The sequence below is a fragment of the Triticum urartu genome, chromosome 2A (genome assembly GCF_056163025.1).
Source record: "Triticum urartu cultivar PI428250 chromosome 2A, HENAU_Tu73, whole genome shotgun sequence".
Lineage (NCBI taxonomy): Eukaryota > Viridiplantae > Streptophyta > Magnoliopsida > Poales > Poaceae > Triticum > Triticum urartu.
The window spans coordinates 45,360,591-45,374,262 of NC_141874.1; the positions used below are offsets into that span (position 1 = coordinate 45,360,591).

General features: G+C 40.5%; 1 protein-coding gene across 1 annotated transcript; it reads right to left on the reverse strand.

Annotated features, from left to right (window-relative positions):
• Positions 1-817: 817 nt before the first annotated feature.
• Positions 818-13,302, reverse strand: VPS54. The gene is made up of 19 exons (XM_087542991.1): positions 12,384-13,302; positions 11,447-11,509; positions 11,186-11,265; positions 9,387-9,504; positions 8,078-8,152; positions 7,426-7,582; positions 7,246-7,334; positions 6,904-7,154; positions 6,566-6,737; positions 6,387-6,470; positions 5,526-5,875; positions 5,080-5,233; positions 4,437-4,518; positions 3,642-3,721; positions 3,361-3,522; positions 2,694-2,761; positions 1,912-1,992; positions 1,524-1,771; positions 818-1,249 (listed from the first exon to the last, which is right to left on the reverse strand). Exons 1-18 carry the CDS (start codon positions 13,158-13,160, stop codon positions 1,633-1,635), a joined length of 2,982 nt encoding a protein of 993 aa, XP_087399117.1. The 5' UTR covers positions 13,161-13,302; the 3' UTR covers positions 818-1,249; positions 1,524-1,632.
• Between the last annotated feature and the right edge of the window lie 370 nt (positions 13,303-13,672).

Here is a 13,672-nt window from a genome sequence, read left to right on the forward strand (position 1 = left end):
GTGAGTACACTTGGGATAGTGTTTGGACTTTGATTTCCTTATTGTTACTGTTTGAAATTGGATTTGTATTCATGTTCAAATTTGTTGTGATAAAATCATCAAAAAGAAAAGACAGTTAGATTTGGTACACTTTGGATGGTGTAAATTATTCACACACCCAAAGTGAGGAATTACCCGATTCCTTTGAGTCAGGTCCCAACTTAATACACGTCCCAACAAAATGCACTGGTTTTTTTTCTGTTGAGTAGGAAAATGATCCGAATGGAGTAGACCCATTGGATAGTGTTTGGACTTTGTTTTCTCATTATTATTTGCTTGAACAGGACTTCTATTCAACTTTGTTGTGATAAATCACCCACAAAATAATCTTTGTTGTGATAATCATTAAAAAGAAGACATTTAGATTCTGTACAATTTGGATCGCATAAATTATTCACTCCAAAAGTGAAGAATTGTCCGATTCCTTTTGAAACACGGCAAACACATCCCAACTTAATACAAACCTCGGTAATCTTCTGATAAAATATTTTAATATTAAAACAAAACCAATTAGCACAGACCATGGTTTTTGCTCACGAATTCTGTTGCTTTCATAAATTTCAAACCCGTTAATTTATTCTGCCAAATATTTTTACCACAAATTTCAAATTTCCACCCAGATAAAAAGATCGCCATGTTTAATAATCTTTCAGGCTTTCAGAAAAAAAAATAACTCAAGAGTTCTACAACATGTACAACCAATAATAAATAAAAAATGGGCACGACTAAGCCCCCAAATTCCTGTAAAATAACCATGTATAGTATGAATATCTGCATGTACTAAACATTTCACAATTACTTATTATTGCACTGACAAGAATAGTTATACAAACCTTACAGGAACAAGATACACTCGGCTGCATCAATGACACAATATCCAATTAATAACACACTGCACCAAACAGCAGGGCAATATGCAAAGAATGGGCCGTGCTGCCAAAAATGTCGTTGTTAGGTTCCCTCTATGGCTCTTCTATACCCAACATCTAACCAATATCAGCTTTTCCCACAAAAAGGGTTGAAATACTATCATAACAAGCAAAAGATGAAACGCGGCCTAACATGGCGGAAGTACGGTGCAAAAATTTCGGCTCAGGTCAGATGTGGAAAACCATTGGCATGTGATCCCACAAAGCGCTATTGGATGTATTGACATGGTAATTCATTGCCATCAAGAGCGCTCTGTTTCCGATACCCTCCGCAGCAATACCTGCATCGTTGCAGCATTGCAAATTAGTTGTCAGGACATTTAGTTGTCAAATACACGTGTTAGATACATCCATATGTAGACAAATCTAAGACAAGAATTTTGGGACGGAGGTAATATAAGATAAAGGATCAGACTTGCGTACAACTCAAATATCTCTTAGGGAAGACCAATCTACATAAGTTGCTCCGGAAGGCCGTGAGAGACAAACCAGGATTGACTTTTCATTGGACGTGAGAAAGCAAACAAGTCACAAAGGTATGAATCCAAATTATACCTGCATAGGATTTTATGCCAACAGTGGTGTCTTTCATAACTTCACATTTACCATATGTACCACCACTGAACATTTGCAGACAGGAGTCAGTTCCTAATGTACATGTCAATCACTCGTCAACTTTTGTCCCGAACTTCTCAGCCAAGAACTTGTCAAGAAGACCATAATTTCGAACAGGTTCTGAGCTGAAGTTCTGAGCAGGCAACTTTCGAATACATACAAGAATATGTTGAACATCTCGACATAATCTGGGTTCAATCAATCATTAAAACAGCAGTGTTAAAAAAGTATATGTATAGAATACATACAACACATACGGAAAATTAATCGATTCTTCTTTTTTTTTGCATGTGGGGAAAAATGGCAGTACGATTTATTGGTACTGTACCTATTCTTTGCCTGAGGACTACTGACTTCCAACTTTGAAAATGCTTCTGTAATATGGGAATGGAATATCTGGACTACTTGCCTGCATTGCATAGAAGGGTCAAACGAAATTAAGAGTCAATAAGATCTTGCAAGGAAACAAATAATAACGAATTGTCATGCTATGGATAATATTTCCAGCAAAATCAATATTGAACATAAAAAACAAAATTACAAATAATGGTGCTACTTGCATTACATGAAGCCCATTAGAGTATTGTTCACGTGGTTACTTCAGCTTGAGCAGCGTCACTACCACCAGATGCTGTTTTTAACTCGGTTTGCCAAAGTTGCATTACCCAGGGGGTAAATCATTAAAATTATTTAGTTAGAGACAAATAGTTTGACTTATGTTTAGATGGCTTTAATTGGTTTATCTCTAGGCCTAATATGTTAGGAACTCCTTACAAATAAGGAGGCGCTATCATCATGCTCAGTTAAGCAACTTCCCCTATGATCTCTAGCCTTCAGCTATGCTGAATGGCCATCGTATGGTTGCTACCCCAATGAACCGAGCTTCATCTTAGAGAACAGTAACACCTTACAGATTGTTTTCAAAACTTCAGTGCTCCAATTGTTTTAAAGTGATGTAGGTTTGGTGTTCCACTGAGGGTTTTCTACATATCATGAATAAGTTAACCAGCTACATACACTGAATAAGAGCCGAAGCTGATAACCTCACCATTCTAGAAAAAAAAAAGATATGGTCCAAAGATTCTAAAGATACACAGGATACTTCTTTACCTGAATATCGCTTGCAGATCTACCTCAAGCAGTATTTGAGAAAGGATGCGATGCAAGTAAGTGACTTCCTGCAAAATGTTTATGTACAAAAACTTCAGCAACAATTAACTAAACTGAAAGGAAAGACTGAGTCAGAATTCAAATAACATAAATAAGTGAAAACACCTGAACAAGATTCCAGGAGAATAAAGGACAGTAAATGGGGGTCAATAAATGAGTTAAGATGTTGTTTCCAAGTAGCAATAGATGAATTTGCATTTCCATTGAACAATAACAATGAGTGTAGGTACAAATCATAATAAAATGATACACCCTCTGTTCCTAAATGTAAGACGTTTTTGCAGTTCAAATGTCTTAACATTTAGGAACAGAGATAGTAACAGAGTGATTCCCATTGATACTCCCTCCATTTCTTTTTACTTCGCATACATGATTTCTCTTAAGTTCAGGTGTTTGAGCATGTTTATAGGAAAATATATCAACATTCACAATACCAAATCAATATTGTTAGATACATCATGGAATTCATGTTCGTATTATATAACTCTAATATTGTAGATGTTGATATTTTTAAATATAAATTTGGTCAAACAAAGTTTGACTTCAGACAAATCTTATATGCGGAGTAAAAAGAAACGGAAGGAGTAATGTGCTAAACCATAACTACCTTTGTAACAGCTTTGGCGAATAGACTTGGCTGCGAATCATTATCATCTGGTCCATTCCAACTTTCCACGATTTGCGGTAATTTTCTAAGATTTGCTAGCAATCTCTCTCTCATTATCTGGACTAGCTTGGTGTGAATTTCATCTCGATGAACCTTATAGTCCTGTCATTTCCGAGAAACTTGTAAGAAATGAAATTCATGCAAGCACATAAAACAGGTTGGTGCCAGTCAAGAGTTACCCTAACCCATGAAATGTCAAATAAATAAAATAGAAATCATACCTGAGTAACTCTATCCAGTTCAGACATCAACAGATGTTTGCGTACTTCCGGTATTTTCAGGAAAAGTACTCGACGAATATCTGCAATTTCAAAAAAAAAGGTTTGGCCAAGCAGTGATCAAAATCACAGATACTTCAAGGATTCCCAAATAGTTCATCCTGAAAAAATTGATTCAACATGGCCATTTGCATTTTCTTTTCCCTACGTAAATATTGGGTGCAGCAAGAACAGGATGGCTCTTGGGATATATGTTGCATATTTGGTGAATTTATTAATTAAATGCAATGTTAGTTCTGGTTGGCTGTAAGGCAGTTTACTTGTAGTGAAATAAATCTATTGCCTATCTGGCTATCACCATAACATGAAAGTTACTAGAGTACATGAAACAGGCTCTAGATAAACAAAGGGGAACAGCACACCTGGTACTGGTCCCTAAGCTGGAAACTAGCTATTGCTTCTACTTAGTTTGTGTTGTTCCCTACCCTTCTACATCATATAGCTACTCAAATACCAACAGTTCTAGGGAGAGACAAAAGCGCTTCAGTTTATATTTCTGTAGATATCTTTTAAGGATCCTGGTTTCCAGTTTTCCAAACCTTCATCCCACCAACAAATCAAGACACAAAAATAATCAACTAAAAACATATAATAAGATAAGATAATGCAACCCACAATCACTTGAAGTGACAGGATAGTCAGCCTTCAGAACTTTATGTTTTGGCAAAATTAACAGAAAGTATGGATACAATAAATAACAGTGCAGCAAAAAGACAGAAGGTAGGGAAAAATGCTTACCTGGAATCAAAGAATGTATGAAACTGATAATTTGACTTGCTAAAGCTAAATGCTTAGAAGTAATTGATTTCAGACCAGATACCTGAAAAGGAACCAAAGGAAAATAAACCAAGCAGTCCAGACTTCTTGATATATAAAAAAAGAAGTGTGGCAGCACATGCCTACATTAAATAGCTATTTAGCTTGATTAAGATTTGAGGAAACTACTGGTGCATTGAAGTACTATTGTTCAAAAAAAACAGAGAAGATTTTCGTCTTTTCTTAAAAATTGTTGTGTTTCCATATAACTAAAACACTATTGTGCAAATAGTGTCCTATACGATGATGAACAATGATAAATTGATAGCAAGTTCATTTAGCAGACATCTACTTTTTTAATAGAAAGAGTGTACAGGAGACCCATACAGATACAGCATACATGTGAGCACCAGAATTATAACCCTGGTGGGTGGAGTCATGCCCCCACAGCTCCACCACCACACCAAGAGGTGGTTCTCAGCAGAGACATATATTTATTCAAAGATTTATTAAAACAATCCGCATTAAATGGTAAATTATGAGAAAATGCTAATAGCAAATTACGAGCTGTGTTTACATATTTAAACAATGAGGAATTATTGTTACCAATGGTAAACAATGATACCTGCATGGCACCTGCGCCAAGAACCAGTTGGCAAGTCCTGGTATTGAAATGCTTTAATATCTCAACAACACGTTGGACCACCTCAAAAGATAACGATGGCAAACATTTACTGATGTCAACATATTCTGATAGCATTTTCAACAATATCAAACCGCTGCCAAACAAAAATTGAAGCGTTATTGAGAAAAGGCAAGGATACATCTCACAGAAACACAGATGATTAAATGAGTACATAAGATGACAAAAGAAACAGAAAAAAGACAGCATATATCACTATAGAAGAATAGCAGATGAATACAGGAACTGCTACTGGATGAATTCTTTGCCACACTTCTGGGTTAGTAAAGTGTGGCAACTGATCTAATTTGTCCTCAACATGGCAAGTTTTAGAAAGAAGAAACAGTAACTTGTTTTGAAGAATTAAATGAAAATTTTAGATGACTAACCAGTTCACCATATGATAGCCAACACCTCCAAGCACAATGGTTTGCGAGACTGGCCTAACATGGCCAGCAACACTATTTTCAGTCTGAGAAGTGGATTCAACCTTGTTTTCATTGCTTGTCGTAGATGTTCCATTGCTATTTTCAACATTATTTTCAGTTGAATGTGCTGATTCTTGACTTGTTGAAACCCCATCCTCACTGAGCTTTGAGTTGTTATCATTGCTAGGCATCTCCATGCCATTAACAGGAAAGTCAGTTGATGACAGTGACAGAACAATCGCTTGGAACTCTTCAGGAACATCAACAGCGATCCACGTCTCTTGGTCAAGAACTGCCTTAATTTTTGCCATCTTCAAAGGAATATTAAACGTTCAGAGCACAAAAAACTATAAATCATGCATCAACTATAAAATAAGATTGGTATCAATCCAAAATCTATATCAATTTTTTAATAAACCGTAGTGTTATAATTTTTTAAGATAATTCAAATAATTTTGACGAGCAGCTTAGGCCTTTGTGTCCTCAGTTCCACTATCATTTCAACCTGAAGTTATTTGATGATGGTGAATGCCAATACTATTGGTAATATTGTTTGCAAAACAGAACTAGAAAGGAACCGCATTGTATACAAGCTATTGTACATCCATAGGCTATAACTGAGCGAGAAGGCTGAAGGCTTTATACTTCAGAAATAGCACCATTACCAATTCATGTTTCAGGCACAATGGTGTTGTAATTATCCTATAAGCTGTTGCTCGTACTAACAAAATTTAAAACAAGCTTCTGACTTTGTTCCATTATCTGATTGTAAAACTGTAAATCTAGCTTTCGTAAACTTCAGCAAAGTAATACATAACTCACCCGAACACTATGCTGATACTCAACAAATTGCTTTGACTGTTGCTGTAGAATTCCGCGAATGTTGTAACCTAACCTGCCTCCAACCTATGGGGACAAGAGGTGAAAATAATATCATAACTTGCTTTTACGCAATTAACATCGATATATGTGCATATAATTTAAACAGAGAAAATAATAACCTTTTCTGTAGCAGCTATAAATTCTTCTGTTATATTATAGATGATCAGGAACTCCTGAAGCCTTAACTTGGGATGTAGAGCAGCACGAACACCTAGCAGCTTAGCCCATCGTCCATGTGCAGCATCACATGCAGCAAACACTGCTTCTGTGCTTTCTCTCAACACGTCAGCTCTGCAGAAAATGCAAGTGCTCAAGCAAATCTGTGTTTGCATCATCACATATAAAGGTTTGCAAGCAATGAAATACTATATTTGCCAAAACTGACCACAGTATCACCATGATACCAGCAATTAAATTGGTTTTTACAGAACAAAGAGCAAATTATAACTTAACTTACCGAATATTTTTTATTGAATTTATACTGGACATATCATTTGTCTTTCCTTGAAACAACGGAAGCTTAGTAGGAGTGCGTGTAACAGTATTAGAGACCCGTGAAGTAACATCATAGTCTTTCTCTTGGGAAAGATCAACTGAGCCACCGTGTTGTACGACAGGATTTGTGTCATCAGGACTTATGTTCCCATCAAGGTTCCGCATGATCCACTGAACTATTTTTTTAACTTCAGCTGCTTGCTGGAGATGTACCTGGAAAGGAGGTACACATAAAGATTTAATTTGGTAGACCATCTTCATTTAAAGGAAAACAAAATGATACTGTATTGAGAAACTAATTTACCTGAACTATACTAAAAATAGCCGATAAAAGCTGAACAAAACCTTCAGATGATAGACTACGCAGTTTATTTGCTAAAGACTGGCCTCCAGCTGCACAATTGCAGTTCAAAACAAGTAGGAAGTTAGCATGCATAGTAGCAAGCTATGAAGACAGATATTGAATTAAGAAAAAAAGTAAGACCATCAGAATCGGCAGCTCTGTCTCCAGTTACTGAATCAGAATCTATTGGTTTGGAAATCAATACTGGAAGCATCTCTGCAACTGTGGATTTGATTGAAGCTTTCATAACAGTAATAAGGGTATCCCGGTACATTCTGAGCACTGCGGGAACTTTGTCCTGCGAGATATAAATGTGAACCTTATTATTCTGTATCCCAGACTAATGACTCACTGAATATACCAAATATCCAGAAATAAATAAGCATGATCCTTCCACCACTTAGCTTTTTAAGCTCATAGGTGATTGACCTTTCAAAAAAAATACTGAACTTGGTTTTCTGTATGCATGATATTTTAGAGGGCATTTTATTTACAAGTGCCCTGTTAGTGAGGGTAGTCTCTTATAAGGCCCCATAAACCCAGCTTATATGAGTGAGAAACTTATTGAATAATCACAAATATTATTGTGCTCATTGTGTGGCTAAATAGCGCATACAAATGTGAATAAGTGCTTCTCTGGAACTAAATCTATATGTCGTCTTACACAGTTACACTGTTACACTAAAGCCCTGTAATATTGAATAGAAAAGCAGCCACAGGACACCCTATTTTTCTGCACATCCACCCTCCATTTGAATATATCAACTTAATGGAAATATCTGACAGAACTAACCGTTCTCAGCAGGCAAATAATGAGGGGGAGAAGACGATCTCTGAGGATGAAGCCATCCTCCTCATCAACGTTTACCTGCATTGAGATGATGAATGTCGGTCAATAGAAGGAACAGAGCTGAAAACATTTTACTAGAACAACAACAGTGTAGCTTAAAAATGAAACCATAATCTAAACCAAAGGAGTCACATCAAACAATTGTTGAAAAAAACAAATTAGTATTTCACCTTTCGGCAAATTGGAGAAGAGCAAGAACTGATTGGACCACAGTCGTGGTATATATGGTAACAGTGTGGTAACATAGTTTATGATCTGAAAACTGTAATTATTTCAGGATCACGTTTTGTGACGTGAGGATCCTTTTTTTTTTTGAACCGGGAAACCCCTTTCATTGCAAATGAACGGAAATACAACAGTTCCAGAAACATTGTCAGGGAGAGTGGAAAGAGGTACAGCGAGTTCAAGCACTGCCAGGAAACACACTGCATCCGTCCGCTGTCGAAACGGATGCCATGGGGCGAAAAACTGGCAGCACCAGCTAGCAACAACTAGTCCTATTACAAACCAAACAGCAGTAGTCCAAAAGGATCATCACGCAGTCTAAAAGCCAGCTCTAATGCAGCAAGAAAACCAAAAGTAGAATGAGGCAGACTCCAGCGGCAATCATCTACTGCCCTTCGATCGGTCGCCTGGCCAAATCGTTTTGTGACGTGAGGATCCTATGTTGACACTCGACATACATCAAACAGAAATTTTGGTAAAATTATTTTAGTCATCAAGAAACTATATTGCTGTTTTGAACTTGGCCTCTTAGGAGGATTGTAACCAAACTCTTTCTTTTCCGTCCTCTGCGTTTTCTTGAAAAAAAGAAACTACATTGCTTGGGTACGCTATATGGATCATGGATGCGACTCCACAACACAAAAGTTTCCCAAAACAACGATACAATGACAGAAATAATAATGTAATAATGTGATGAGGCTACAAAGAAATCAAAAATAGCAATGTCCTTGCCTTCTTGGCATTGATTCATTTACAGAGCCAATGGTTGCAAGTGGAAACAGGCGCTGCAGGTACCACTAACTCAGCGTGAATGATAGGTATTCACTCCCTACCAGTTCTTAGCCTCTCTAGATCTCTCAGTCACACTTCATTAGTCATGCTCATTCAGTTTCAGTTAACTAATTAATATTATTTAAAGTTGGCATGGAAGGTACACAAAAAACTCAGCATGAACACATTGCGTTAAAATCAGGTAAAGACAGGCCAATTATGAGATGGAGAATTGCAAAACAGAAAGCGCACATACTTCATGCTCGGTCCCATTGAGGGGAGTAGAAGTCTTCCTTTTCACAGTTGATAAAACCATCGCATCAACAGTTTTTCCATCAGGAACAGCAGCCCGTACAAACTCTGCTGAAAGAATGCTACAAGAATGAATAATAAGTTAAACAGCAAGTTGCTGATGGGACAGAAAAGGCTGCAAACAACATTACTATTCTAGGGGGCAAATATAAAGAAAATAAAATTACACGATTTTAAGGTAGCTTCCGATTAATGACAAAAAAAATTGACCTTTATATTCTAGATGGCGATAACGTACAATTAGCAATGAAACAATATAGAAGCTAAATTTAAAGGATATAGGTGGATCTAGGGTACATTTTTCACTAAAATGCCACTTAATGGATGTACTGATTTAGGCCTTAATATCGCCCAAAACAACTGAAACATTATGCTGACTAAAGCCTAGTTGACATTTGAGTATCATTGGAACAGAATCATTGCATTTGACATTGGCTTGCACAAAAATTAAGAATCAACAAATGTATTTCACTTAGGGCGTGTTCTGAAGTCCTCCGCGTTGTTCAACTCCACAGCTTCTCAGCTGCGCTCTGGGCTCCAACTCTAGCGAGAAGACAGCACCGTTCTGTACGTGCGCCAGCTCCTCTCCACGCTAGGCGGGCTGGCAGCCTGCTTGGATTGTCTAAAGCCCATCTAACTGAAAAGGAAAAGAGGCCTTAGGCCTTCTCGGCGAGAGGAGGAGAGAGACTGGGCTTGGCCCAGTTTGGAGGAACGATGTGAGCGTCACGATGTCTTCACGTTGCCAAATCCAACGATCGAGAGGACTGCACGCGACAAAAGAAAACGGGGGCACGAACCGGTACGGGAAATCACTTGGCGGTGGCATCACAAGTAATTAGGCGAACTACACGTTTCTGAGGATTCCACGAAGCTGCGAAAACCCAGCTCCTTTGACTCGTTCAAATTGCACTACGGCTCGGTACAGCTTCTCGAAGCTGACCTCAGGAAGCTTAGACCGTTCAGCCTAATTTCTCGCACAGAGTTCGTGGAGCGCGGAGCGTGGAGGACTTCCGAGCACGCCCTTAAAGTATCTTATTGGGATCCATATGTATGAGTATATTGAGAAGCCAACAAAATGCTTTGGCTCATGTAGTAAACATGTGACAAAGAAAAACGATGGCCCAGAACTATTCAATTGCCAATCATATGGATGGCTACGAAGGCAGTATTAGGCACAAGGCACACTTGAGGTGCTACATCGGTAAATCAACAGGAAGTCAGGTGTCAATGATGAAAACTGGGGCATTACATTGGCTTTATTTTGACTTTAGGGCCTTCACATTAGGATTCAATGCCCTCTCTTAATCTTGTTAACACGCAGTTTGACCAGGCATGCACCTTGCATCACAAAGGCGTAGCCTCGGGTACTTTTGCCTTGCTGCACCTAGACAGACCACCTAGGGGTGACTTTGGCGTATTTGTAGCATTGATGTGTATTCTGATAGATCATACTGCTACGACAAGATACCAACAAATGACTGCAGTATCACTTTTGTTTCAGATACTCAGATGAAATTGCAATTGAAGTTAAAACACTACATGGTTCCTGATCTCATAAATCAGCCTACCTACACTGATAGAGATTATGTCTCAAGCTTTCCGTCAGAATTCATAATGCATTTCTAAGCAATGTAAAGGTATTTATTTTTCACATCAGAGCTGTCATTCCTGTGATAAGTATTGCCCCTATAAATAAGAGCACATCATATTGATAGGACATACGTTTAGCTTGTATGAAAATACCTGTTCACTGAATCTAATGATGTTCCCAACTGATCACGAATATGTCGAAAGCAATAAAGCCCAGCAAGTTCATCAGTGTCCTGGGTGAAAGAATTTATGTACCATAAACATAAGTTACATACTGCACATGTCGGCTGATTGCAGTCATTTATTGGAAATTTGCTAGGTGGCGTGTGATGGCAAAGAGTAACGGCATTACGTAGGAAAGTTACAATAACACTGGCATCAGATCATGTAGAAGGTAATGTTTAGGTAACTTACTATGAGATTTTGCAAGTCATCAATGACATCAAGCGCACCAGCACAATCTGCCGCTAGCACAAGCTGCACATGTAGAACAAGCTTATAAACCCAGCGCACAGCGGAGATTTGAAGGCAGGAGGGACCTTTAAGCAATATGTTACTACGATTCAAAGTACAGAAGCAAAACAAAAATCCAGTTGTTGCTTAAGTATGAACAGTTCAGGTCAGGCTGTCAAATCAGACACAATAGATCATTGGACAACATAAATAGCACAGCATTGATCTGGCAGAGAATAATGATAATTATGGACTAGCAACAAAATATGAAAAATGTGGTTGTGTTTGCAGTTGGACAAGGAATGTCATACGCAGCCACTATTTAGAAATTAGAACAGTAGTATGTGCTTATGGGGCATTTACACGAACTCATATCCTCTCAAAGAAAGACCGGTCATAATTTCTCTGCAATCAAATAAAGACCATTGCCCCCAATAAGGCAAGAAGATGGATCCAAAGACATCGTTAGGTTGCATTTCCCAATCATCCATTTTCTGGTGTAACGACTCGAGAATGGACAGCATGTCTCCATGTCGACCTACAGTTGGCACTTAACACTTGTGACTTCCAAGGTACCACCGTACCAGTAGCATATGGAAAATATGCAAGGTCATTCCATGAAAAACAGTCATGCATATAGCGTAGCAATTCATGGTGTTCCATCCGCAGCGATGGTTGTCAGCTAATCAATCAGTTCACTAACCCCCAGAGCAATGTTCGTTTTGTGGCTTTGCATACTTCGCACCTAACCTGACTATCAACCGACTCACGAAACAATGAGAGAAATGGTAATACACCACATCAATAAACAATGTGCAGTACATGTCCGGACCATTTCTGGGAGCAACATTGCTGATCCACAAGCAAACAAAACGCAATGCTCGGTAAGACCACTCACCAGCTTGAGGGCTGCGAGCGCCTGACTGACATAGAGGATGATGGTGAGCTTCTCCTGCAAGGCGACGAGGTTCCCTCGGGTGGCATTGAGCTCCTGCACCTGCTGGGCGTCCCCGACGAGGTCGCCCGTGAGCACCCGGACCACCTCCCTGAGCTCCCGGATCCTCCCGACGGCGGCGACGATCTCCCCATCGAGGCCGCGGAGCCGTCCCTGGGCCTCGTAGAAGGACTCGGAGCGGCGCGCGATCTCCTGGACGAGGTGCGCCTCGACGACGTCCAGGTGCTGGCCGAGGCGCTCCTGCAGGGCGGGCTCGGCGAGCGGGCAGGCGGCCTCGAAGGTGGCCCCCTCCTCGAGCGCAAAGTCCTCCTTGAAGAAGAGCGCGGGGACCTCGCGGAGGCAGGCGGCGAGGCCCGAGGACGGGGAGGTGGCGGCCGGGGCGCCGTCGTCGGAGGCGGCGAGGGCGAGCTCGGCGGTGGCGTGGAGGCGGACGTCGGCGAAGCGCGCGAAGGGATCGGCGACGCGGGCGAGGTAGGGCGCGAAGTCGGCGCGGGAGACCTCGCAGGGGTGGGAGGGCGGGGGCGGGGCCTCCGGGAGCGCGGCCGGCGGGGGCCACGGGAGCCAGTAGGAGCCCGCGGAGGCCGAGGGGAGCGGGTTGTTGAGGAGCGAGGTGATGGACTGCGGGGCGCCGCCCGGGGGCCCCGCGGCGGCGGTGGGGGAGTCGGTGGAGTAGGCCGAGGAGGAGGCGGAGGCGGTGCGGAGGGGCGGGCGCGAGGCCATCGCTGCGCGGGGGGCTAGGGGAGGGGAGGCGGCGGCATGGGAGATCGGGATCTGGGAGGGCCGGGGAGCGGAGCCAACCGCAGGGGTGGGGGGGAGAGCTTGGCTGGTCAGATCTGTCGCTGGTCAGGTGGGAGGGAGGGATGGAGGAAGGGGAGAAGAGAGGGAGGGAGTGTGGTGGTTTGCTTCCCTGATTTCTCCCGGTTTTTTCCTTCTCTCTCGCCTTTGGTTTCTCTCAATAATAATCTTCTTTTTCAGCCTTTTGGTTTGTGCTATCTCTATCTCTATCTCTACTTACTTAAAAAAAACTTAAGGGTTCTCATTTCATCTTTCTTTCAACCATCCATTCATCCAACCTTTCATGTATATGATAATCAATTACCTTAATTTACTTATCTTCTGAACCAATTTCAGTTTAGTTTACTTACCAAACTTTTAATCAAAATATAAGGTAATCACGGTCAGAATTTGATGAACATTTATTTACACAATCGCATTATTATTAACAAGTAAAT